General features: G+C 42.9%; 1 protein-coding gene across 1 annotated transcript in view; it reads left to right on the top strand.

Moving 5' to 3' along the window:
• The window catches only part of CCDC6 (coiled-coil domain containing 6), a 342,291-nt gene that overhangs the window by 83,494 nt on the left and 232,726 nt on the right, over positions 1-26,071 (top strand). Inside the window, exons 2-3 of the mRNA XM_078642647.1 lie at positions 12-161; positions 6,208-6,336. Of these exons, the coding sequence (XP_078498773.1) occupies positions 12-161; positions 6,208-6,336 (279 nt within the window). The remainder of the gene's footprint in view (positions 1-11; positions 162-6,207; positions 6,337-26,071) is intronic.

The raw sequence follows: 26,071 nt of genomic DNA, 5'->3' as shown, positions 1-26,071 counted from the left end.
TTTGTTTGCAGCAAGCGAGAGCAGAACAGGAAGAAGAGTTCATCAGCAATACATTGTTTAAAAAGATTCAGGCACTGCAGAAAGAAAAAGAAACTTTGGCTGTCAACTATGAGAAAGAGGAAGAGTTTCTTACAAACGAGCTATCAAGAAAATTGATGCAGGTAAGCAATTCTGTAGGGCTGAAAGTCCGATCTCATATCTCAAAAACCTACAAATTATTTATGCCCCCAATCCACTATTGTTTGGAACAGACTTGGTCATTTGGAACGATGATGAGTAGTTTTTGTACAGATCTGCTTTATTATGTTTTGATAGCAAGGATGATTATGAAGTTTAAACCAACAATTTAAATATGGTAGTGAGAAACACTGTAAAGCAGTTTGTTGTCCCTTCCATCTTGATGTGAATGAATGTTTAAACGTTTAAATGTTTTCAGCCTATACAGTGCAGAAGTGACCGGTAGAGGAGTTATATGATTTTCTTTTCCCATCCTGTCTCTACCCATTGTCCTCATAACTTTTCACAAGCGATGAGGGTCTGAAAGGTATAAAATGATTTCTTGGCATTAGCATTCTTTCACTGTTATTTATAGATTGAAGTCTTATTAACACCATTTGTCATAATGTTTCCCTCAAGTATACTAAAGAAAAGATTTTTGATGCTACATTCTTTATATTGTCGATATGCAGAAGAAGAGATGATGTATTCAATTTAGCAGCTTCTCTGACTTGAATCGGTGAAAATTAACTTGTTAAGACATCACTGTATTTCAACACCATTGGGCTGCTATCTTCACAGTACTGCTATTTTAGTGATAGCTGTTGATCGCACTTAATTTAAAAGCAGAGCGTCTGCTGGTGTTAGGAGAAATCTGATGGATTTGGTGTAGTTTCTGTGAATATGCGTAGCTAATTTATTGTGCCTAACTGAAAAATTACCTAGACAGTGCCTTAGTTCACAATACTTTAAAGGTGTCAGCTGTAGTAGTTTTATCCTGAATACCTTTTAAAGCTTTTTTGACTTTCGAACATGCCAAAGACGGCAGTCTTCGAGGCCTGTAATACTGACAGTTCTTATGTGTAGATGCATCAATATCTGGATGATTCTGGTAAACTCTTAATGATGAGTTCAATCTGTGCTTTAGTCTTGTCGGGTCAGTCAGTCAGGATTCTTTATTCGATGATTAAAAGTCACCATAAAAGTACAGACATACAATATACACATTTCATTAAAAAAAAACAATTAAATTGACATGAATCCCGATATAGATACAGCTAAATCACAGTGTATTAGGAAAAGACATTAAAAACCAGTCTCAGAAATCTCACAGTCCCCCCCCCCTCTAGTTGCCCTCAATGGAACCGCTACTTTAATAAAATTAATACAGCACAATGTAAGGGGATCAGACGCCTGTTGTAGGAAAATCAAAGCCTCTTGAGCACATTTTATATTTGATTTTTTTAAGATGTCTACCAAAAATCTACGCCTAGGTTCAGAATAAAATGAACATAACAATACAAAATGAAGGGAATACTGCGGAGACCTATTGTCGCAGCCGCAGGTTCCCTTCTGCTCAATTGTGGGAGAATACCCTAATGGTGATCCCAATAAATATGGTAAAACATTGAGCCTAAAACGATTCATTAAAAACCTATCCTGTGCATTGTGTATCAGATATAAATAAGGTTCCATTCCTTCTGTGGTCTTTACAAGGTTGTAGGCACACACCGTGGTTTTAGCCCCATCTAGCTCTATTCTTTGTGTGGCTGTGTGTGCCAAGAACGCTTTTTTAACAGTCATCTTATGGTGAGGGATAATTGCTGCCGGATCGGCAAAGAGGTTCCCGAGACCCAGAGTGTCCAAAACGGACTTAACATAACTGAGCCACGGGATTCGCAACCATTTTTCTCTGCCCAAGCAGTCCTTCATTATCTTGTCGGGTCAACTGTGCAGCATTCTGATTTAAAAGTCCCTTAACAGACAACCTAAGAAACTTAAACCACCGCGAAGATAATCAGAGCTTAGCAGATTTACTTGTTCTTTGAGTATGGTTACCCAAACGCACTTTTCTATCATCTGTGTGAGCTCTCAAAGTAGTCCCATTTAGGATACCGAATGCCTTTCATGTGGCTTGGCTGGTGAGGGAGGGTATCCAAGAAAGTTGAGACCTTGGGTCACCAACTTTTTGCCTCCGCAGTGAGGCCCTTTCTCACAGTTAATGCCAGCTTCTTTTTAGGGAGATGCACCCATGCTTAATGGGAGCTGGCGATACTCCTTTGTCAGCCTGTCAGACGATATGAAAGCGCTGATCTTGTACCTAGTGAGGAATGGCTTGGATGCATCAAAACAGGTCTAAAAGTGTGGTCTTTACTATGCTGACACAGTTGCTTGCTCTATGGATACAACTTGCACGCCGGTCGGCGTGCTTGGAAATGCTCCATTCTCTTTCTGGGTGATGTGCAGACTGGCTCATGGACCTGCTGTTTGGTCAGCTGCTATTTTGAGGGAAGACCATCTTCTCTTTGGAGCACTTGAAAAACCCATAGGGCTGTGTTTTTTGCCCTGGGACATTTTTAGCAGGATGGCAATTCCATCAGCAATATTTTAATTTCTATCGTTATTTTAGAGCTGTGCAGCCATGACAAAACCTGTTGTCTCATCCTTTTCAAATTCCATTGCAGCTATATTCCTTTTGGGGCAGCGGGGAATTTAGGAGGACACGCCTGCAGGTGCATAGCCAGCCCCCACCACCATCCTCTGCAGGCTCTTCCATTTCCAGATACCTTTGACTATGCCTCCCCAATTGCACATCACCTGCTGTGAGAGGGAGGGCCTCCTACTTTACCTGAGGAAATCGAGCTAGACCTCAGTCGTGCATCTGATCCTCTGGGGCGATGTCCTTCCTTTCCCCTTAAGACCATCCTGTTTCCTTTAGAGTAGGATTACTAGCTACTGCTTCGATTGTATGACTTAACTACTGCCTAAACCACGACTTATGGAACAACGAAGGCTAAAGACCATTACTTAACCACTACATTTTAAACCACTACGCCCTAAACCACGAAAAAATAAGTTTTAATACCTTTTTTTCTAAAATACTAGTTCAGATCTGTTTACTAAAACGAGCACCCTGATCATATTCTTTTCGTGAATCGAAAGCATTTACAATTGTTAAAATCAAAGCAACACTGCCATCTCCTGACATATACCGGTAATTTAAATATAAACTAATTTTTTTAACAACCTTAGCTGTATTTGAATTTTAACTATTACGATTTTAATCTTCAGTTATATTTCTAACTAAATATATTTTTTTAATCTTAAGTCCCCCCCACACCCCCCATCTACCCTTTGAAACGTTTTCCTAGCATGCTCCGGTGTTCTAAAAGTTGTGGTTCCATCCTTCGTTGTTCCTTTGTTCGTGGATGTTACCTTCGTGGTTCAGCCCTCTTCGTTGTTCACTCTTCGTTGTTCCAGTAAGTCGTTGTTTAAACATAGTGTTTAAGGATGTTTCCCCCTGCTTCGTTACTAGAGGCAAATCATTTTCTTAATGGAGTTTGTGCCACAAGCTTAGAGCTATAGGATTTGAATCCCTTAACTACTTGGAACCCAAGGAGCCCTGAGTCTAAAGGTTTATCCTGGATCTCTGCATTTAACTTGGACATCCAGAAGTCTCACCTCCTGCCCTGTGAGAAGCTGACCTTTAGGACGGTACATGACAGAACCTAATGAAGGCCTCACCTCTCAAAAGGATCACTGATATTCATGCAATGATTCCAATATGTCTGATTTAAGCACTGGTCCCAGTCTTGCAGGTCTTGCGCATGCTGGGCCTCGTAGACTCCTATATCTGGTTGGTGGCTTTCCAGGTGGAGGATGAGCCCTCCCGTGGTGTCTAAGGAGGTACTGCTACACCAGAGGAGTCTCTGGGCTTAGGTGTGGATTTTCTCGATGTGCCTACATTTGCACCAATGAATGGATCTTTCCTATGGTCTAAAGGGTAGTCCATTTAGCCCTCTGCATGCTCAGGCTACTGTGGTTGCGGATGCTACCTTGCCAGGTTTATCATCTGGTGGCCGGGGTAGCAAAGAGCCTTGATCCTTTTTCAGACTAGCTCCTGTACATAGATGTCAACCTTATCCTTGAGACCATGTTACCATCCATTGTAAAGGCGGCGGGGGGAGGGGTTGAGTTGAGGTAGTGTCAAGACTCTGCCACACCACTAGTGTCCATTAGATCAATAAAGAAGACCGAATGGTATCATGGACCCTGTGTCAGATGATGGTTTGCCTGTAGATCAAATTTCAGCAATGTAGTCTTGCACAGTACCCCCTCTGTGTGTGAGTGGGCCCTTTTAGTGGTCTATTGTAAGAGTACCAAACTTGAGCTGCACCCCAAGGTGATCTTCTTGACTTTGAAGTTTCCCTTCGTGGCGCTCATCACCACCAACCAGCACAAGAAGGGTACTTAATTTTGTCCCATACACTGAGCATTCCTGCCAATCCTGAATCTGATTGCTTCAGGCTAGACAAGGAGGTTCTGGTATGCTCATTTCTCAGTACTGAACATTCGGCAGCCTTTTTCATTCCTGGTCGGAGTAGACCTGTTCTCGGAGGACGTTGTTATTGTTCTCCACCCCAAATTACAGATGCTGCAGCTGCACGAGTTGGGATTGAGCACTGCAAGCTAGATTCCTTTTGCTATCCTGATGAGGTAGCAGATGTCATATTAGCAGCCACAAAGCCAGTCTACAAATCTAAGGTCACTGTAGCAGGTTAGTGCAGTGGTGTGAGTTGAAAAGTGCTAATTCTTATATCGCCTGTCCGTTTGAGGTTCATTGCCCCTTTTTCTACAGAACCCTGTAGTGCCTACAGTTAAGAGCTACCTGGCAGCTGTCTGCATTTGTCATCCTGACCAACTTTTGTTTAAATTACCACTATTGACACTTTTACTGTAAGGTTCAATTTACTTGTTCCAACCCCCTTCTGTTTAATTTTTCTCAGTGAAGCTTGTTTTGGCTTTCTTGATAGCATTTGACAATATACTGAGGTGCCTGGCTTGACTTCTTCACTAAAAAAAAGTTCTGTTGGTGGCAATTACTTTGTCTGCTCTTCAGCGTTCTATCCGGATCAGTAGGTTCTTTGCACCTGTCACTCATTCCTACACAGAGTGGTTTCTGCATTTGATATGTTCCAATATATTACCCTTACACCTCAGGCATGCAGAGATGGATTCTGTGCCAAAATGTTTTCTGCATGATTTCGTATATTAACCAGAAATGCTCTGTCCCACTTTCTGTGGAGATACTTCTTTTTGACACTTCATAGGATGATGAATCTGCAGGAAAAGGTGTCTCTCAGAAAAAAGCTTTTTGACACTTCATAGGATGAGGAATCTGCAGGAAAATGTGTCTCAGAAAAAAGCTTCTTGCCTTTGGTAACTATATTTCTGGTGCATACATAATCTTTCTTTTCCTAGTCCTCACTAACCTCAGTTCTTTCAAATGAGCCAGTCTGATTTTTAAGATCTTAAGGTATGTGAACATGTGATGTATCGTATTTATGGCTGTTGTGGTGCTTTCGGTTCCTCTCCGCACGCGTTGATAGATCTGAGATAAAAGGCATTAGATGAGAAGTAAAGAGTGAGGTAAGTAACTAGTTTTTCCAACTTTTCCTTCTTTTCAAATAAGAATTTATGAAAGGTTAGTGTAGCAAGGTTATTGCACTTAGTAGTTAATGCATGGCATGACTGCTCCCTTCAGTTTACCTTCTAAACAAAATGCCAATGTTGCAAAGTGATGATCATTTAAAAGTAGGTCTGAATTATGGGTTGCCACAATAATGCTGCTGCTAAGCATCACCTAGTTTTCTGCCAAGCATATTTTATTCCTTTGAAAATATGCATTGGAGGAAGTTTATTGCCCTCATTATCCTGTCTGTGCTGCAGTATATGAAAATGAAATACTATTTTGGGTATTTTTGCTGTAGGGTTTCTAGAATCGCAGTTTAGTTTAACAAATGTTAATATTTGTATTTCTTTTTTACATTTATAAGGCACATATTTTTTTTGAAAATTGGATGCAGATGTTTCATTCCAAAATCAGTGTATTTTTTAGTGACCCACTTATCACCTCGTTATCAGTGTTTAACCTGATCTGACCTAGACTCATTCCTCTTTCTTCGTGTACTCTCTTGACAATTTATTTAGTTACAGCACGAGAAGGCTGAACTGGAGCAGCATTTAGAACAAGAGCAGGAGTTTCAAGTCAACAAACTAATGAAGAAAATAAAAAAACTGGAAAACGATACCATTTCGAAACAGCTGACACTAGAGCAGGTAATTATTGTTTCATGGTCGTCACTGCACAGAAAAAGCAAATCTTTATATCTAAGGTTTGCAAACCGAAGTTGGTCATCGTAACAAATGCTTTTTTTAAAACTCCGAATTGATTGTGTACATTTTGCGCCTCAATTTACTGGAGGGTGTATACACAGTGGGGTAGTAAGGTTGTATAGGGAAGCCCTTATGTTTGGTGGGGGCATCACGTCTACTACTTAGTGCTAGGCTACTGTTTTTGATTGTTTTGTTCTCAAATGTGGGAAAACTGGTAGGGAAATGCAATTTTTATTAACTTGAAGATAATACAACAGGCTTTGACTGAAGAAAGATGTGCTTGGTGTTTTGGACTGGGTTTAACTTGCCATCAGCCTAAATTGTGTGTGGGCCTATTGTAAGAATAAAGTCTAATGCCTGTGAGTAAATTTGGTCTAGATCGCAATCATGTACGTTTAGCTTCCACATTATAGTTAAACACTTGCTGAAACTCAACAATTTCAAGAGACAAGCCAGATTAGCCTCTTTCTGTGACATTATCACAGGAATTGTTATATTCTATTTGTCTTGATTTCTTTTTTTTGTTTCACCAACATGCTTCTGTGGTTGTGCTGGTCATCACCTGTGACTCACTAGTTAAGTCTAGTAAGGTCCAATTAGTCACTGGTCACCAAGGTGCCTGCAGTCACTGAGTAAACCTTTAGCTGTTATCCTTCTGCTTGAGGTTTTTGTTTTTTCTTGCTGGAACATGAGTGCCCTCAAAAATATTATTCCAAAGAGCTCAGAATTTTGGCTTTTTCACCCCCAGAGGGTAGAAGATATCCCCTTCTGTCCCCAAGCCCTTCTCCATATGACTCCTAACATGCCTAAGTCCTTTGTATTATTAGAGAAAAAGTGCTGTTTTCAACCTAGTGGTTGAATTGATGGCCAAAATAGGCACCATCGTTCAAGTGAATTTACGATCTGCAGCTAAATTATCTTTGGGTACAAACAAATACATCACCCCAGCCCTGAAAAAGATGTGCTTGCTCACACTTGAAACCAGAATCAAATTAAATTAGCCTGTGTAATCTTCAAAACAATTCCTCTCACGATTTAAATATTAAAACCTAAGGAGTAAAGGACTCCGAAAACTAGATTATAAAAAACTCGGGCTTGTTCAGCAATCCTTCTCAGGAGCAACCCCTGCAATTTGAAATTGGGTTACTAACATGATGAAAGGACAAATGTTTCTGCTTTTTTTTCTCAATAAGCATAAATTCTACCTTTTCAAAATCACTTGGACTGTGCTTTTTTATGCTCTGGAAATTCTAGATCTATTTGCAACTTCCTTTTTCCATTTGAGCCACATTCATACTTCGTCTCCCTCCCCTTTCTTACGCTTACCCCCTCTCATTTCTCTCCACTTAATTCCTCAAGTAATAGAAACAAATACTGTTGCTTTTATTCAGTGTTCTTCACTTTAATCTGGTTTGCCCAATGTAGTCCTGGCCCTTTGATATACCTATGTAAAAAAAAAAAAAATTGTTATCCATAGATATTCATTTCTGATTTGTTTTGTTTCCGTAGAGTAATTTAGCTTTGGTAGACCTTGCTAATCCGAGCCAATTTTTTCTGGATGATATTTTTAGAAATGACAATGTGTTGCAGTGATGTAATATTTCCGGAACCAAGAGACCTATATACTTCATTTTGTTGTCAAAACATAGGTTTTCGGTGTCAAGTAGTCTTACAGAGGCAGAAAATAACACCTCAGAGCAACCCTTCTACCATTTTCCAAAAAGGGCGGCTCTAAAATGTTTGTCATCATATTGGTCATATTTTTAGGTCTCGCCTAGCGTTGGAGCGCGCATGCGCTCTTCGCGGCGACTTGTAATCGATAAGATTTCTGAAGGGGACTTGAAGCCCCTCACATAATTTTCATTGGCTGGCGTCATCGTTTATGGTAAACACTGGCTTTTCATTGGAAATCAGGCTTCTTTTTCACCGCCCTGTCTCCTTCGACATCCCATTCGGACTGGATCGTGTACTGGCGGCGTTGGTCTCCTTTAATTAGTCGCTAACCAGTTTTTTTTCATTTACGCAAGGACGACAGCTTGTTGTTAATGCCTTAACTTTAGAGCGCGGCGCACCTCGTGTTCAGAGGCCAGATACGTGCCCCTTGGGGTCTCCTCTGCCATGAATGAAGGGTACAATAAATATAAGGTACAAAAGCTAAGAAGCGCAGCAGTTTCTTGCCTGCCATTTGCATCACGATCAGCAGAAGTCCCCGCCAAGGGGCAAAGCTCCCCTCGACAGTCAGTGCTCCAGAGAGACCAAGAGACCCCGGTAACTCACCAATAGTGCAAAGAAGGTCCGGAGCGGTCCCGAAGGCAACCAGTCATGTCATCATTCCTAATGAGCACAAGCACTAACATTCACTGTGACTTTCCAGATGTTTTTAAATACATACCAAATGGCTTGTGAATAAAAGAGATATAAATGCCTACTATGCAGGGACTCTGTCCACCTTCCAAAAAGACTTTCTTACAATTTGCTCAATATTTACACACGGCGGCCATGAAGTACGCCTTGAAACAGTTGTGCTGCCTCCTCCTGCCGCGCTTTAATTGCAGTGCATTTCTTTGGTTTTTACCTTTGCACGCAAAAGTGTTTTTTTTTTAATTAAAATTGACAGTGGTGGACGCCGTCCACAGCCTCCTCCTTCCGTGCTCTAATTAAACTGCATCTCTTTTGTGTACTCGGCACGCAAACAGTGTTTTTTTAAAAATTCTAATTCATAACACAGGCGGCATTGTCAATTTTAATTAAAACTGTTTGCGTGCTAAGTACACAACAAAAGAAATGTGCAGGTGCGTTCTATTAAAGCTAAAGCATCCGTCGGCTGCTTAAATGCTTCTATATATTCTGTCAATTAAAACGTCGTAATGTTGTTTCCCTTGTGTCGGGTCAACCCTCATCCTCCCTAACGCCACCCCGCTGCCTCTCACGGCAGATGCTTCCTACGGGACAGACACATGCCCTCCAGCAATTTGTTTACTGTTTGGTAGGCACGTCTTTCAATGTAATCTGTCACAATATTTTGTTATTTATCAGTTAGCAGCTTAAAGCAAAGTGTTCTGTTCTTTAAACCACATACTGAGACTTTGCGCCGCGGCCAAACATAACATCGTGCTTGCAGAGCGGCTATTTTTAATTGAAAATAACATACTGGTGGCCGCCGCCTAAAGCCTCTTCCCACCACGCTTTAATTGCAGTGCATTTGTTTTATTCTGTACTTTGCACAAAGGTGTTATTTTAAAATTCAAATCGACAGAATGGCGGATGCTGCCCACAGCCTCCTTTTGCCGCGCTTTAATTAAAATGCATCTGTTTTGTTGTGTACTCTGCACGCAAACTGTGTTTAAAAAAAATAAATTAAAAATGTATTCACACATTCGTGGCCGCCGCCGATAGCCTCCTCCTGGTGCACTTTAATGTTGTTTCCCATGACCTTTAAAAAAGCTGATGTGATACAACTCCGGTCACTAAACACCGCACAATGCAGAACAGTAGCATGTTTCAGGAACATGGTGTCTTCCAACTCCGCATGCTACAATGCAGAGCACAGACTGTCTCAAAGACCGCGCTCACAATTGTACCGTCAACAGGCATCTCTAGAAAGAAAGCAGAGGGACCCTCAAAATGCCCACCTCCTGGCAAGAGCACTCCCCAGGCAGGCTGCATCTTTAACAAACACAGGACTGCTCCAATAATTACCACTCTGGCTGGGCAGCATAGGCATATCACGGGAAATTGCCTCCAAACCTCATGGTCTAAACTGCCTACACAATATAAGGTGAGAAATATGCACCAAGATAACAGCTTAATATATTCCATTGCCTTGATTTGCCGCAGCGAAACATCACGTCTTGCTGGCAGAGCGGCTAGTTGAATGTCTCAAAACCGTGCACACAATTGTACCAGCAACAGGCATCCCTAGAAACAAGCATTTGCAATGCAATAGGTCTCGCATTTGTGAGACTTCGAGCTACTGGCATTGTAAATGACAAACCTTTTATCTGTGTTGATTTTAAAAACAGATACATAAATGGCATTGTCATTTACAATGCCAATAGCTTAAATGCTTGTTTAATATTTTTGTTTCAGGTTTTCCATTGTTTCAACTTTGGAAACATGAGCAAAGCAGGTGGTAGCAGAGGATCCTTACCTCCTGACAGTGTTGCAAACTACAAAATCTTACAACGCCTTCAATGAAGAAAAACGTTTCATATGCCAAACTAAGAATAGAGAAATAATGGTCAAGATAGATTAAACTGTATTAATCTGTAGCATATGGAAAACAAGCTGTCCGGTGCAGGCATAAACATCTAACCCAACTGCTTTGCCAACATGTGCAAAATCACTGGAAGTCGTCAACACGTTCCAGTCTACCAGAAAGTATCAAAGCAGCTGAGGGCATGGTTGATCTTCTACCTTATGCTGCGGTCCGCAAAGCTGATTTAACTGTGTTTATCACATCGCCTATTCGTTGCGGATTGAAGGATGAAGAAAAGCCTTTATCTCCATGGGCTGGAAATCATGCTCTGATCTCCCAGAATACCATTCGACTGAAGGAGGTTGGGTTTTTACCAGTAATACCATCTCCAGTTACAAACGATGCAAGAGTAAACAGCTGTAAAAAAAATCCAAAATGTGCATGTTCAGCTTGAAGACCTCCTCTCCTGCTAATTATCTGCGATGAAGGTGTTTTCCGTATTATAGCTGACATTTTTATGAGCAGTCCTGTAAGAATTTGATGATATTTATCCAATGATCGGCGTTTTCATCGTCATAAGTTGCTTTACAGTGTGAACGAAGTTGTCTGGGTGGATGTGGCATAGATGATGCACTTATTGAGACTGAAGTCTTTGGAAGGAAAACTGTCCAGTCAGTATTAAGTAGAACTCATTATGTTAATGTGTTGCATGGTAAGCTCTTCATATCTGAGGCTTTAGCAACATTGCATTGGAATGCTTTCTAGAACAAGAACGACAAATTACGTTTTGCATAGCTTATCTCAGAAGTGAACATGGCACAGGGTACACTTAATTCAAAAGACCTAATGCTTAGCCAGGCAATCTTGACTACATTCAGTTTGAAATCAGAAAACCAAGTTCATAGTGTGTCAACGAATGTGAAGAAAAATCAGAACTTTGCAAGTCCTGGGGAACGGTTTTACACATGATTGCTCTAGTGAAAAACTTGGTACATGCTGATCGGAAAGGTGATTGGGAGCTTCATGTGATGCGTGTGGAGTCATTGATTACTGTGTTACGCGAATTGTATTGCATAAACTACCTGAGATATGGGTCCTGGTATTTGGAAAGAGTGAAGAAGCTAGAGGTGAAAAAAACTATCCTTCCACAGAAAATTCATTCCAAAAACATTTTGTGGTGAAAGACCGAGGGAAGGGTTCAATGCTGTGTTTCCAGATATTAAACTGGGACAGAGTATCTAAAGATCACAGAAAAGCTCTGACGGATGTGTTGGACGGACACACCAGAGTGAACATGTTGCTCAATGGCAGCTAGTTTACCATGTAGTCCTTTCTATTTGCAATGTTTTCAGAGAGATGACAAACTAAAAATGAATGGACCATTATGAAACTGTTCCTCACCACAAACTTGTGGGAAAGAGAGGAGAACATTTTAATAAACATGTGGACAGCCTTCATTTCTTGCAGCAGCAAAGAAACCTCTTTGCAATGTCTGAACCTGTGCGACTTCACAACTTTGACTAAACAATATGTGGATAACTATTAAGACACATCTACTCCATGTCCTGGAACATGGACCGAAACTATATGCAGAACTAAAGGAGGAATGATCTGTACTGAAAGAGAGAAGCTGTTTGACTTAATCACGAAATCGAAAATTCCATGCTTTATCTGCCGTAGTGAGTTTCATCCAACCAGCCGCTACAAAAGAGGTTCCAAAAAGCAACTTGTGCAAGCACATAAAGAGATGGAGGTACTAAAAAAAAGGGGGTGAATTTTACAAAAACATTTATCAAGGCATGATCTTCCAAAAACGCATTATTTGTTGGAGATGCTGCAACTAAACTGGAGAAGCACATTCATACAAGAGCTTGGAAAAAAACTTTCACCTGAAGAATTTCAATTTTAATAGGTGTTGTGGACTATTGGTCACAATGGCGAATGGTCAAGATGTCATCCATGCAAAACTTCAGTGAGTTCCTACAGACTGTTCTACAGGTATGTCAGTGTGCACCTTACAAGAACTGCACATTTTCTTTGACAGTTATCTTGAACTATCTTTCAAAGAATTTAATAGAATCAGACAAATGTCTACAAGTTGAACAACTGACCTTGCCTGTATCAAAAATTCGATACTTATACCTGTGTAGTTCTGGTCATCAACATCTTATGGAACAGGTGAGAAACTACACTTAATCCCCCTTCATATTCTGTTAAAGAAACTTGACCCAGAGATGCCCAGTGTTCTTATCAAGGCACCTATTGGTATGGGTGATGACAGTTTGAGAAAAATTGAAACAAAGCTCAGAGCTTTTAATCCTGGACTTGTAAAGTTTCTAAAAGGATTTGCTGAGACAGAAAAATGACTTGAAATATATAGAAAAATAACTTGTACGTGTATGGAAAACAGGTTCTGACATTTGACTATCTTCGGTACAGTGAGTTGAAGGGATCACTCCTGATAAGTGACCTTCCACCGGCGTCCTATACAGTGCGTGGACACATTAAAAGAGCGTTCTACTTGAGAAGATGTGTAAATGTTTTGGATCATGCATATGTAGAGATCCGTGTGAATTTGGTTCAGAAGATATTGATGGAGTGATAAAACATAGGACATTTCTAAATCCTATACCCATAGAACTTAGATGTACATGTAAAACCTGTGCTACAAAAAGATTTTCTTGTCAATATGCTCTTTTCAGATTTTCAACATTCTGCAAATGTACCGCGAGTGATTGCCGAAATAAAGTGAACTATGAAAATGTGTCTAAAACAGGAGTGATGAACATTATTTTTTTTCATATTCAGATCATAAACATTGTTTGGTGTATGCCTAAACAGATTAAAAACCATTATTGGTTTCATTTCTATGTGTCTCGTCTTCCTCTATTATAGCTGCCATTTTGGAAAATGGCAGAAGGGTTGCTTGGAGGAGGTATTTTGTCTCAGTAAGGCTACTTGTCGCATAACATTTTTGACACCAAAATTAAGTATATATGTCATCCTTCCTGAATCATTAAATCATCACTGCAACACATCCACCATTTTTAAAAATGTTGTCCAGAAACATTTCGCTTGGCTCAGCAATGTCTACCCAAGATAAATGACTTCTCTAATGATCCAAAAACACACATCAAAAATGAATATCTCAGTACAACAACTTTTTTACGGAAATATCAGGAGGCCGGTATTCACTGTCCTCTAAGCTTTAATTTCCCATCTTTTCTACTTCCGTTCTTTCCCTTCTCGCTCCCACCCCTTTCCATTGTTCTAGCCCCTGCGTCAGTTGACACTTTGAAAAGTCTGTTTTCTCTAACCTTGTTTGTAAAGCACCTTTATACAATTGTACTACTTCTGTTCTATGTATAAGAGTCCCTGTCTCAAAATGTTTTTTGGATTGGAAATTGTTGGAACACTTTGTTCATAGAGGCCTACCAAATAAATTAAGTGTGCTTGCTTTCTTATTACAAGCAACTGTTATCTTTTGATAATGGATCTCTATAAGCTACAGTAGTCTTGTATTTCTTGCATCAGGAACTGCGATATTCAACTGATTTGTGCCTGATTATAGCATTTAGTGCCCACTTTCCTTGTTGATAATCATCAAATCGGCGTTTCTTGTAATTCATCTCGAAGTATTGTGGGCCTGTTAGAACCAGTCTGCTATGAATAATGAAAGTTCCCAGGGAGTTAAAGGACTTTTTTACAGATTAAACAGTGTATTTAAAAAAACTTTCTTTTTGTCTATCTCAAACGATAGAGGTTTAGCTTCAGGCTCATGGTTTTGTTTCTTAAGCACTATAATTTACCTTCTACATACATGATGGGCACGGTGGTGGCTTTGTGCTTCTGCATCATCTGCTAATACCACCAGGTTTATGTCCCTGGTTGTTCCATTGGGATATAGCAAGGTGTAAAGAGGGACTTCTCCTTTAAGTTTTTGCCCAGTAGATATTTTAGAATTGTCAGGCCTACAGATTTCAAAATTGTCACGCATGTAGCTTCACCTCATCTCTTGCCTTGCTCCAAGAAGCAGAATAGACTCCCCAGGTTGTTTTTTTAATTCGGGTCTTACAAACCTGATTGACTCAAGTGGAAGCATTTTTTAATTACTTGTTCCAATTCTAACTGCCCTTCTTGACATATGGCTTAAAAGCTAGAGCTTCTATAGGATGAAAACGATGCTACATAATTGTGCCTTAGAAGGTATGTCCTGCTCAAGGATAGAATGCATGAAACAAATTGAGTTAGCTGTAAATTTCTAGATTTTTTTCGAGTTACTTTGGTTTCTCCCAGTAACTACATTAAAAATTGTCCCCTGTTTTCGATACCCGTATCTCTGAAGTAGGAGAGGAATACAGTACAACTTAATTCATGCTCATTTCTTCTACCGGTCTATCATTATTTAGTACTTACCATTTACTAGAATTCTAGTTCTTAGCTATGCACTAGTGTCAAGGCTTTAGGAAAATTACATTTTCTGCTGCGCCATTGATGAGGTACCTCTTCATCTTCTGCTTCTCCATCAGCTAATTTGGGTCACCTGCAAACTGTCCTATCTTTGGCTGTCTGTAAATCTTGTAAAATTGTGTTCTTAAATTATTCTTTGTCTAAGCCGTCAGAGCAAGCAACAGTACAAACCTGGCTCAATTACATGAATCTTGATGCTTTTGAACCCATCTTTCACCTAATGCAAGTCACATGGCTTCATCCTGGACACCAGCCTCACTCTCATGGAACACGTTGCCAACCAAAACTAATCCGCTTTCTCTCTAAAGAAAGTTAAACTGTTTCTTCCAGAAAGCAACTTCAGAACTGTTGTTTAAGCCCTTGCACTTGAACGGTGGTAGTGTGCCCCTCTGTGGCTTCTTAGACTCCACAGTTGCACTCCTTAAGGATGTCCTATATGACACAATGCGCCAGAGGAAAACCAATCACATCACCCCATCTTGAATGAACTCCACTGGCTCCCCTTGCCGGCCTGCATCATCTTAAAAAAAGTGGTTGCATTACTTGCTGACTTCGCTTATTTGGGATCTTGCACGTTCTGCTGTCATTTGGCTAAGTCATTTTGGCCCCATTCAGACATACATCAAGCATATCCTGCTTCTAGGGAGAGTTTGAATAGCTTGCAGAGACTTGTGCACCACGTTTTTTCAATTAGTGTCCTGAGTCTCATACCTTTTTGGTATGTAGGGCCAGGAGAAAGATCTTAAAATGCTGAACTGCTTTCAGTCCTCCTGATCCAGTGGTTACCTTAACTATTGACTAGCCAAATTACACTTCGAAAGGGCGTGCTTTGAAAGTTTAAGATATTTGGTTTCCCCTAGATAGAAATCTACACATTGGTTGCTGAAGTTTAACCCCTTGCCTGCGTTCGACGTTGTGAGATATGGCTCTTGTTCTGGGGTGCTCCATCCATGCCCACCATGTGATGCAGAATGGTTCTGTACGTTGACCCTAGTTGGTGCAATCCTTTTCTCCCTGGGTGCCATGCGCATTAAAGTCTTGCCTTCCCTTCCCGAAATCTTAAATCCCTTGGGTCTCATAGCAATCTAGTGACTACCTCCAGAATCATTGATAAAGGCAAATCTAAGCACCTTTCCTACATACAGCTTGTAAATCGAAATTGCCTTCGGTCCCTAGATCGCAAATGGATCGGGTAAACTGGGGAGGACAGATCAGGACCGGTAGTTTGTCTACTGCACACCACGCTTTGGATAAATATCAGTAGAGGATGCCATGCCACCTCTCATTCTTCAGGAGGAATCACTTCAGCGAGGTTTAACTTAACTCAAGGGGATCACACCTAGCAAGACTTAACAAATACCAAGGTCTGACAACTATTGCCTCTCAATATCTACTTCCATCACCTGCTAAGCACTCCAGCGAGTAAAGTTTCTGCAAGGGTGCCAGTCAACGCGAGTCGGAGGGCCGAGCGTCAACCATTGATATTAAATCATTCTAAGGAGTGTGGTCTTTTTTGAGAGTGGAAAACAACTTAACAGGTCTGTTCAGTCACAAACAATTGCAGATGGTCAGAATGACTACCTATAATCAATGTGTATTCCTCATCTGCAGTAGGTCACCCGACAAGAAGATGTATATCTAGATTGAACAGAAACTCACCCCAGTCATGATGCAAACAAAGATTTTATGTAGTTTGATTCTCACAATGCAAACAGTGTAGGATTTGACATCTAATGTTGTAGTAAATGAAAAAATGTAAAAGCAGATGAAGACGTATGCTTTACAATGCTTATATATCCGTTGAGGTACCCTAACCATCAATAATTTACATGATAAAATATTAAATGCAACCGGGATTATGGGCCTTGAAAGCAAGATACCAATTTGAATATTTATGTAAACACAAGGGTAGATCGTATCGCTATATTTCAAGGACCCATTAATCGCAAAAAGTTACTTAACTATGTCCATCCAGGGTGTACCATTCTCGAGACAAAATAGGTGCATTCGAACCTCACTGTACACCATAGCCTTCTGTAACACGGACTGCATTTTCATCACGCCCTTACTGTTGTCTCCTCATCTGGGCCTTGGTTCTGTGCAGAGTAATGCACACGCAGAACTTAGCCATGCCAAGATGTTACGCAACAACAGACATGAAAGGCCATGTGTGACTAGACATGTGCGAATAAATTCGACCTGCAGCAAAACCGGTATCAATTTACAAGCCAGACGCATGTTATCTTTTTTTTTTTTTGCATTTGCCATCTTTCTTTCCACATTCCAGGAGCTCTCTCCTGCGCTTGTTTCCTGAGGGCCTAGAAATTCACATCCAACCCTTCTCAAGCAGCCACCACTGCCTCACATGCACAAGGGCAGGAAGTGGGGTATGTTTCTGCTCACCCGATAAGACAACCCACATTTTTGTGGAATTGAACAAGCTACTCCCCCAACTGTGAGAGCAAGTATCGCTTTGTATGCAATGAAATCTGAAAGGTACCAACACAGACACAGCAGCACCACTCCCTAATCAGAGCGGATGGCTCAAACGCCCTCTCTGAGGCGTATCTAAAGCATTGCGCACACAGGGATGTGTGCAAAAAAAACATGCACACATCCCTTACGACCCTGCTCTGGCATTTTCACAAGAGACCATGCACATACTGTATGCTCTCGGTCAAGGACTGTGCCGCCGGACTTCCTTCGCCTCCTTGCTCGGGCCAGGGACAGACTAATTTGCATACAGCCAGGTTCTGAAACTGGGATGGTGCAATGAGCTAAAAAACGGTGTTGGATCTAGCCCTGATCTCTTGACTGGGTGAGAGTATTCTGCTTAATTCAGAGACTCTGTCCATCACCACCCCTTGTTGTAAATATTTTTGTCCACCCTAAGCGTGGAAGGGTATACTCAGATGTGAGTCCCTTGCTCATTGCACCATCAGGATTCAAGCAAGCCGGGCCGAAGACGGCTGAAATGCCAGAAACCGGTCCCCGGAAGCTTGTTTCCTTCCCAGTGTAAGAATTGGCTTTTGTAGTCTGGTCTGCCCTGTTCCCATGATGCACTGGGCCAGGGACAGACTAATTTGCATACAGCCAGGTTCTGAAACTGGGATGGTGCAATGAGCTAAAAAACGGTGTTGGATCTAGCCCTGATCTCTTGACTGGGTGAGAGTATTCTGCTTAATTCAGAGACTCTGTCCATCACCACCCCTTGTTGTAAATATATCCTTGCTCGGGCAGCACGCCATGATGGACTACAGAGTCCTTTTTTCTCCCGACAGTCCACCCAGCAGCCACCACCACCACCACCTCCCTTACCAACACCACCCAAAAAAAAACAGCGAGAAGCCCCTGCTTTGCAAACGCTGCCCGGTGCCCTAGGGCAACAGCAGCAGCGAGTGCAGAAGCCCCCGTGTAACGCGGGGATCATCCACACCGAGGGGGGCACAAAACACCAAATAAATCGGTTCTGATGCCTTTGTTAGTCGCCTGGCCCAACTCCTCCTCCGCCGCCTCCTCTCTAAATTATGCAGCAAACATGGAAACATCCACAGGAGCACAGCAGAGAGATGAACAAGGCTCCCCTCCCACCCATTTTTTTCTTTCTATATTTTTGTCCCCCCCACCCTTTCCCCTCTTGTCAGGAGTCACCAATATGAGCTTCCTTTCAGAAAACTAGGTTAACAAGACGCAGCGAGAGCGGTAGCAGCCTCTGCTTGTGTGAGAAAATAAATAAGTAAATAAACAAGCACCGTGTTAGTCCGCCAGTAAAACATCCTGCCTGGATGGGTGGAACAAAAAGGAGACAGGGCGGTAACAAGACTCGACTAAAAAGCAGCACTCGCAATAAAAAGCCAGCGTTTACCATGAGCAATGACGCAACTCAATGAAAATATGAGGCAGAGACTACACCTTCTGAATGTTATCGATTACAAGAGGCCTCGCAGAGCGAGCAGCGCATGCGCGCTGCAACACCAGGTGACACCTAATAAGAGTAATGCCAGACACACCTGATTTAAACAAAGACATGGAACATAAAACTGATGCTAAGAGGAAAGCTGGGATGACAAAAGACTTTATATGTATATTGGGGTTGCTGCACACAAAGATGATGGTCTCTGATATATGTTAAAACCATCCGGCTTCCAAGTGCTGGGCCCTTATCCATTCAACATCACACTTATCTGTGGACCTCACTGCAACAAAATCTGCCCTTCCTAACTCGCTGTGGCACTGCCATATCTGGTGGTAAAGAGCTTGGCCAGGATGGGGTACTGAGACCTGGAGCACGAGCCAGAGTATCCTTGTATCCTGAAGGGGTGGGAGAGCGAGGTCTTGGGAGAAACAATACAACAACCAAGCAGTGTAAAATACTGTCAAACAGCTGCTCCGAGGAGGATTGAATGGTGATGCTGCACTTGTATGCTGCCGGTCTTGGAGGTAGGATAAGTGCCTGAGAACCAAGGTCTGATCCCTGAGGTAGCCTTGAAGAAATACAGCCTACGAGAGGTTGAAACAGGGAAATAAATTTGGATAATATGGACTGCTGGCATGGGTCATGTTTTGGAAGGAATGTGTGCATGCATTGTAAATGAGCCATGATCACAGCATGCTGACCAACAAGCTGAAAAGGATTGCTTAAATTGCAAAAAATGTGGGGATATCCGCTATTTACTTTAAAGTATGAATAATCATCATTAATTAGACTTTTCCAACCAACCTTTCAATTTCATGTCCATTAATATCTGTAGGGGATCATCCAGTTTAATGTAACATTCTGAATTAGACCGCTGTGCCAAAGCGTCATTGTTTGTTTATTACATCTATATCCCTGCACCCCTTGTCTGCTTCTTGTATGACCAATGACAAATCTTTAATTCCTCAAGTGCTAGTCTTTCATGGAGGGAAGCTGAGAACCCCAGTAGCAATTAAAATAGATCAGATTTAATCTATAAAGAAAGACCAACAATTGATCAATTGAGTAAGGATTTGTCATTGGTCATACAGGAAGCCGACGAAGGGGGAACATAGTTATCATGAAGAAACAGGATTATACCACTGAGGTTTTAGCACTAATGTCTAATTCAGAATGTTAATGTAAATTGGATGGTAACCCTATAAATATAGGATGTAAAATCAGTCAGCAATTCAAAGGTTGATGAGAGAGATGTTGTTAGAAATGGGATTCCTGGCCGGCCAGGGCTTGCGCCAAAGTCAGTCAGAGACCACCACTTCCACGTCAGGGCAAGGGAGTTACACGCCAAGATAACCCCTGCTCACCCCCTTGGTAACGTAGCACGAGCAGTAAGGCTAAACTTGGAGGCAATGTGAGTTAAGTGTTTGCGCGCGCACCCAGCAACCACACCCAAGGCCCACCACAAAGGAAACTCCACACAAGGTTATATATAAAAATAGCCTTTGTATTACACCAAAACACATTAGATAAAAACACACACTTTACAATGTGCCACCAGGCACGGGCAGAATTTACAGGGGATATGTACAAGACAGGGCCACCTGGACCACTGTCAGGAATAGACACTTAGCATTTGGTAGGATTAGCACTTGTAGGAATAATAATTAGCACATATTATAATAATCACTGTAGCACCAAATAGAACATAAAGCACACAGCCAGTAACCACTGGTAACCGGTAGGTACCACCTACGCAACCCTAACCACCTTAGGAAAATATTGCGCAGGGAACCAGGACCTCCCTAGCAACACCTGTACTAGGAGAAAACAACCACCTAAGTATCACCATACATTTAGGGGTATAAGCATAGGAACATTACACATGATGCATAAACATTCAGAGGTGTATGGAAGGAAAACACGTGATGCATAAACATACATTCAGCGGTGTAAGAATAAGGCACATGACGCATAAAAACACATTCAGAGGTGCAGGAAAACACTAGAGCGCAGAAATCACCTTAGTCCCCACCTGTGACTGTCCCTAGGCCAACTGGCCTTGTTGGGGCTAGGACGCCCTGTGTCCCAAAGTCAGGGGCCTAAACGGAGCAGCTGCCCACTAAGTGCTGGGCAGCTGTAGCAGGGAACCTGTAAACAAATATGCCCCCGTGACTGTGGAGCCTTTCAGGCGAAGACAAATGCCTCAATGCCCCCAGGAGCCTCGGGGCTCTGCAACAATGGGGCCCTCGTGAGCCTCTTGGGCTCGGCAGAAAAAATGTGGAGTGAGGTGGGAGCGGCCCGCTGCCTCCCGGGGCTGCTCTACCACTAAGGAGGCTGCCCTCCTGAGCCTTCGTGGCTCCAAATATAAAATGCCGCCAAGAGCCTTGCAGGCTCCAAAACAAAGATGCCCCCGCAAATGTGGCCGACAAGCAGAGATTGTACTGGCAGGAGGGGGGGGGCGGGCACCGACAATGTGCCCCGATGCCCCCTCCACAACACAGGAAACAGAGGCCCCACTCACCGGCTTCTCTCAGGGTGACTCGCTGGTGCCGCGTGTGGGGCTCCTCCTTTCCGGTGCCTCGCTGGCGGCCGCACCTCCGCTGGTGCACTCCGGGGCTCTCCTTTTTCCGGTGGGGACGTCCTGGGAGGCGGGGTGGGCTCCTGTCCTCCCTCGGTGCTGGAAGACGTCCGGGGCTCTCCCTTCACTCAGGAGCCCCGGGCAAGACACGCAGGCCTCTTCCGGCTTCCTGCTTGCAAGTCAGGTCCCGGGCTGGCAGCCAATCAGAACGCGGCCCGGGGAATGACGTCTACGGGGGTGTCCCGCAGTCCCGCCCCCGGCCTGCCTGACTTCCTGGTCGCGGGCCGGCAGCGATTTCCTCGAACTGGCGGCAATACGGGTTGGGCTCCCGTTCTAATTTAAATATAAAGCGAGGTGGGCACTCGCTGGGTGGCCACAAGAAATAGCGGCAAGGTCCCTGGCGGGGTGGGCACCTGCCAGGGGACTTTAAAATCGGCAAGTATGCGGGGCAAATGCCGGGTGGGCACCGGCTGTGAACAAAAGCGCTCCCTAGCGCTTAGTGGCAATATAAAGCGCTCCCTGCGCTAGAAGGTTCCAGGGGCCAGGGCAAAGCGCTCCCCAGCACGAGGATGCCCCAAAGGGTAGCAACAAGTCCTTCAGGAGGTGGGGGGGGCAAGGCTGGGCCCAGAGCCAGCTCACTGGGCCTCCAGGCAGGGAGGCAGTCACCAGTGGCGGTCCTCCTGGTGCCCAGCAGCAGCCCCCCTCAGGAAAAGGATCCAGAAAGAGAACAGTTTGTAAGGGGACACAGCCCCTTTTTATACACAGTATTCCTTTGTCTTTGCTCAGGGTGAGGGGGAAAACCAGTCGCAGCTGGTTTGTGAGCACTCTTGATGTGCTCAGCCCCTCACTCTATTCACTGGCATGGCTAGGGTCGTTAGACGCACCACGGGGCGGAGCCAGCATTGTGTGGGGAAAGCCCAGCCCTATTCAGGATCCTGGTGCACCACTCCATCACATCACACATGCTAATCTCAACACTCACCACTGGGCAGACCCATCATGACTCATGGAGCCTGGCACCCCAGCCAGCTCCAGCCAATCACACGCCAGCACCTTTACAGCACACGCACAGCGTTGTCTAGAAGTGGCACTTCCTCACTAGACACATACACGCCGCATACATCATTGCGCAGCTTTCAATCACACAAGTCCGAACATACCAGACTCGAGCCTGCACACCCCACGCATCTTGAACTACCAGGGACACATACATTCCCCATGCATTCCTATGGGAGGGCAGGCCTATCTCACCACATGCACTCAGAGTGCGCACGCACTTTCCACTGGGACACCGTGAAAGTGCGCAGAAACCAAAAATCACCACCACCAGGTCACCATTAAAAGCAACAAGGTTTAGGGGTGAACCTGCCAGAAGGGCCAAGTCCAACAGATGTCTTGATTAGCGATTTTGTTACTGAAAAGTGAATAGACCTAGATTTCCATGCTTGAAGAGATGCTACTTAATATCCATAAGAAATCTGCCTTCCCTCCATGTGGTCCGATCATTTCCAGGATTGTTACCCACTTGAGACTTTCAAAATATGCGAGTACTTCATTTGTTTGTCGGTGATCTAAAATCATATCTCACGGACACAAAAAATTTATTAAATATGGTGAATGAAGTTGTTTGGGTAGGCAGCATGATGTTACTGACTTTAGATCTGGTCTCCGTATATACTAATGTTAACATTGTGGATGTCAAGCGCTGCAGGAGTATTTGAGAAAAAGACAGGCTAACATTTTAGCTCCTATTCTGACTTTTGTTGGAACCCTGCTGAAATTGACTGTTTCAGATATACGCCATGACGAAACACGTGTTGGCTGTATGTTTGCATGAAATGGAGTCAATAAATACAAATTGGGTTTTGCTCAACATCGGAGTAGTTCTGAACTGGGGTAATTCCTGGTGTTGGAGGGTGTAGAGTGTCTACCCTCTTCCTTTGCTGTGCACCTATTGGTTGAAACGTTTTAGATACAGTTCTCGATATGACAGACTTTGGAAGCAAGCACCAACAGTTTCTCTTGCCTCTTCATTACATTTATAAAAACGAGAACAAGGATGAAAATGATGCACCTCAAACCTAGGCAATTTGTGAACCAGTATATTAAAACATTGCAATAAACAAACCCCATCCTGAAGACAATCAAAGGGAAAATTAACACCATATAGTCTAGGTGGCCCGCATCTCAGACCACTTAGATAAGCAAGCTTCATGGATAGACCGGGTCAAGAGGCACATTCTGGATATTGAGGATGGCCTAGCCTTTGGAAGGAAAGATTACTCAAGTTGGACAAAAATTTGTAGACCATAAAATCAAAAAATTAAAACCTGTAAGCGTGCTCTAGGTGCAATTTATCTGCATTACCCCATTACTGAATCAACCCAACTGGCCACATGGAGACCTTTGAATCATTCCTGGTAAACTTGTTTGGTTGAGATAAATTCTCCAGTCTTCATAGTAGAAAGTGCCATGAATTAGAACTTGAAGTCTCCTTAATATTCATTTTCCTGATTCTACACCACCCACACAAGATGCATGCGTTTTCAACATTGTCAAGAAACTACAGATATACAACGTGCAATATTTAATGCTTGTACCCTGCTTGCCTCTGGTTCTTCATTGCAGGTAAAACTCAGTTGTTCATTGATCTACCCAGGTTGACCCATCTTTTCTTAACAACCATACCAAAAGAAAGACTGCAGTTACTATGATTAATGTGAGGAAACATAAGTCTGTCATTGAAACTAAATGCAAGTTGAGTTTGAGTCATCGCTTAGTTAAGGTAGTGACCCCTTAAAGAGAATTTGCCATGTGTCTCACCCTCCCCTTCTCTGTGCTGCACAGAACACACTTTGAAGTATGTTTCCGAGAAATTGCACACACAACTAGAAGCCAGGGGAAAAATTAGGCTACAATGCTTCTAATAAACAACTGACTGCTCCTGTTGGAAGGCAGACCCTCTACATATACCAGGCAAACAGTATGAAGCTGAGGCAGATGGGTGGCGTGCACCACTCCAGTATCCTTTTAAAGATTTTGGGGACCTGCACAAGACCTACTCTGGTAGGCCACAGTTCGGAACAACTTTGTATTTTATTACCCATTTTCTTTTAATTCAAGCCGACTGATGTCTAACAATTCTAAATATGTTAAAAGTTGAGATGGAGAAATGGATCTGAGATAGTTAACTTTACCAGGTGCTCCTCGGAAGGTAAGGGCCCTGGGCAATTGCCCGCTTTGCCCCAGCCTTAAAACTTCTGTCACCCCCAACCCTAGTGTTCACCACTGTCAGTTTGTTTAATTAGTGCAGGTGGGAGTTTTTAGGGTTGTGCTAAAGCAACATTAGTAAATAGCATTCAGGAACTCTAAAACCCATACTGTTATGAACGATGACAGCCTGATCGATAATTGGAGGTAGCAAAACCTATTTGCCTCCAAATTTACAATCTACTCTTCGCGTGGTCTGCTCCTATGTTTATGACTGGCTAACCACAGACCTTACTGAGTACAGGGCTGCAAGCACTTGGCAAGATCGCAGTCGGACCATTCCTTGCTCATAGAAGGGGAGAATATTCAAATGGCCTTCATATCTGAAATGTGGACAGATGATATCTCTGGTCCTGACATTGTGAAAGCCACTCCTCCAGGCTACCTTTGTCATCTCCTCAGCAGGCCTCTAAAAAAAGGTGGGGGGCCTAGCTATAATATACCACGTTCGATTAAAGCTACCTTTCATATAGCCTTTAACTTGGCCTGTGAGGCACTCTCCTTCGGCTTCCGATTATCAAATTACCACACGTTTAAGGGCATCCTGGTATATAGACCTCCAGGACCTAGACGCACCGTCACATCTTTTATTGGGAATCTGCTGGAAGAGGGGGTGGGTTCAGACTCATTTACTTTCCTAGGGGATTTCAACTACCATTTAGAATTAGTGGAGGACTCTGACACAGTAGCCCTCACAGATCTGATGAGGAGTGCTGACCTGATCCAACAGGAGACGAGCCCCACGCACTTGGCAGGACACACTCTAGATGGTATCTTTTCAAATCATCCCAACCTACAGTTTATGGGCATATTGCCTCTCACCTTGTCGGATCATATGGGAGTTCAATTTGAAATTCTCCTAGATGCCCATCCCATGGCAGAGAAAGGCCCTAAGATCCAGATTCAAAGCAGATCCTGGAACACTATTAAAAGCACAGACTTACAGGCAGTACTTATGGCCTCTATCGGTCAGTTACCTTCTGATCCAGAAGAAGCAGCCACTCACTATACAGCTTGGGTAGAGTCAGCCTGTAATATACTAGCCCCAGCTAGAATGATACGCCCGAGAAGAACTAACCCCACAGCCCCCTGGTATTCGGAAGACTTGAGGAAACAAAAACTTTTCTGTAAACTTCTTGAGCGAATCTGGAGAAAAAATGATTTGGAAGAGGAGAAACAGAAATATAGACAAAGTCCATCTATCTACAAACAACTCCTATTTGAAGCAAAGAAAAACTTCTACACA

Source organism: Lissotriton helveticus, chromosome 5_1, assembly GCF_964261635.1.
Source record: "Lissotriton helveticus chromosome 5_1, aLisHel1.1, whole genome shotgun sequence".
In the NCBI taxonomy this organism is placed as follows: domain Eukaryota; kingdom Metazoa; phylum Chordata; class Amphibia; order Caudata; family Salamandridae; genus Lissotriton; species Lissotriton helveticus.
This window is presented reverse-complemented; position numbering and strand designations above follow the sequence as displayed.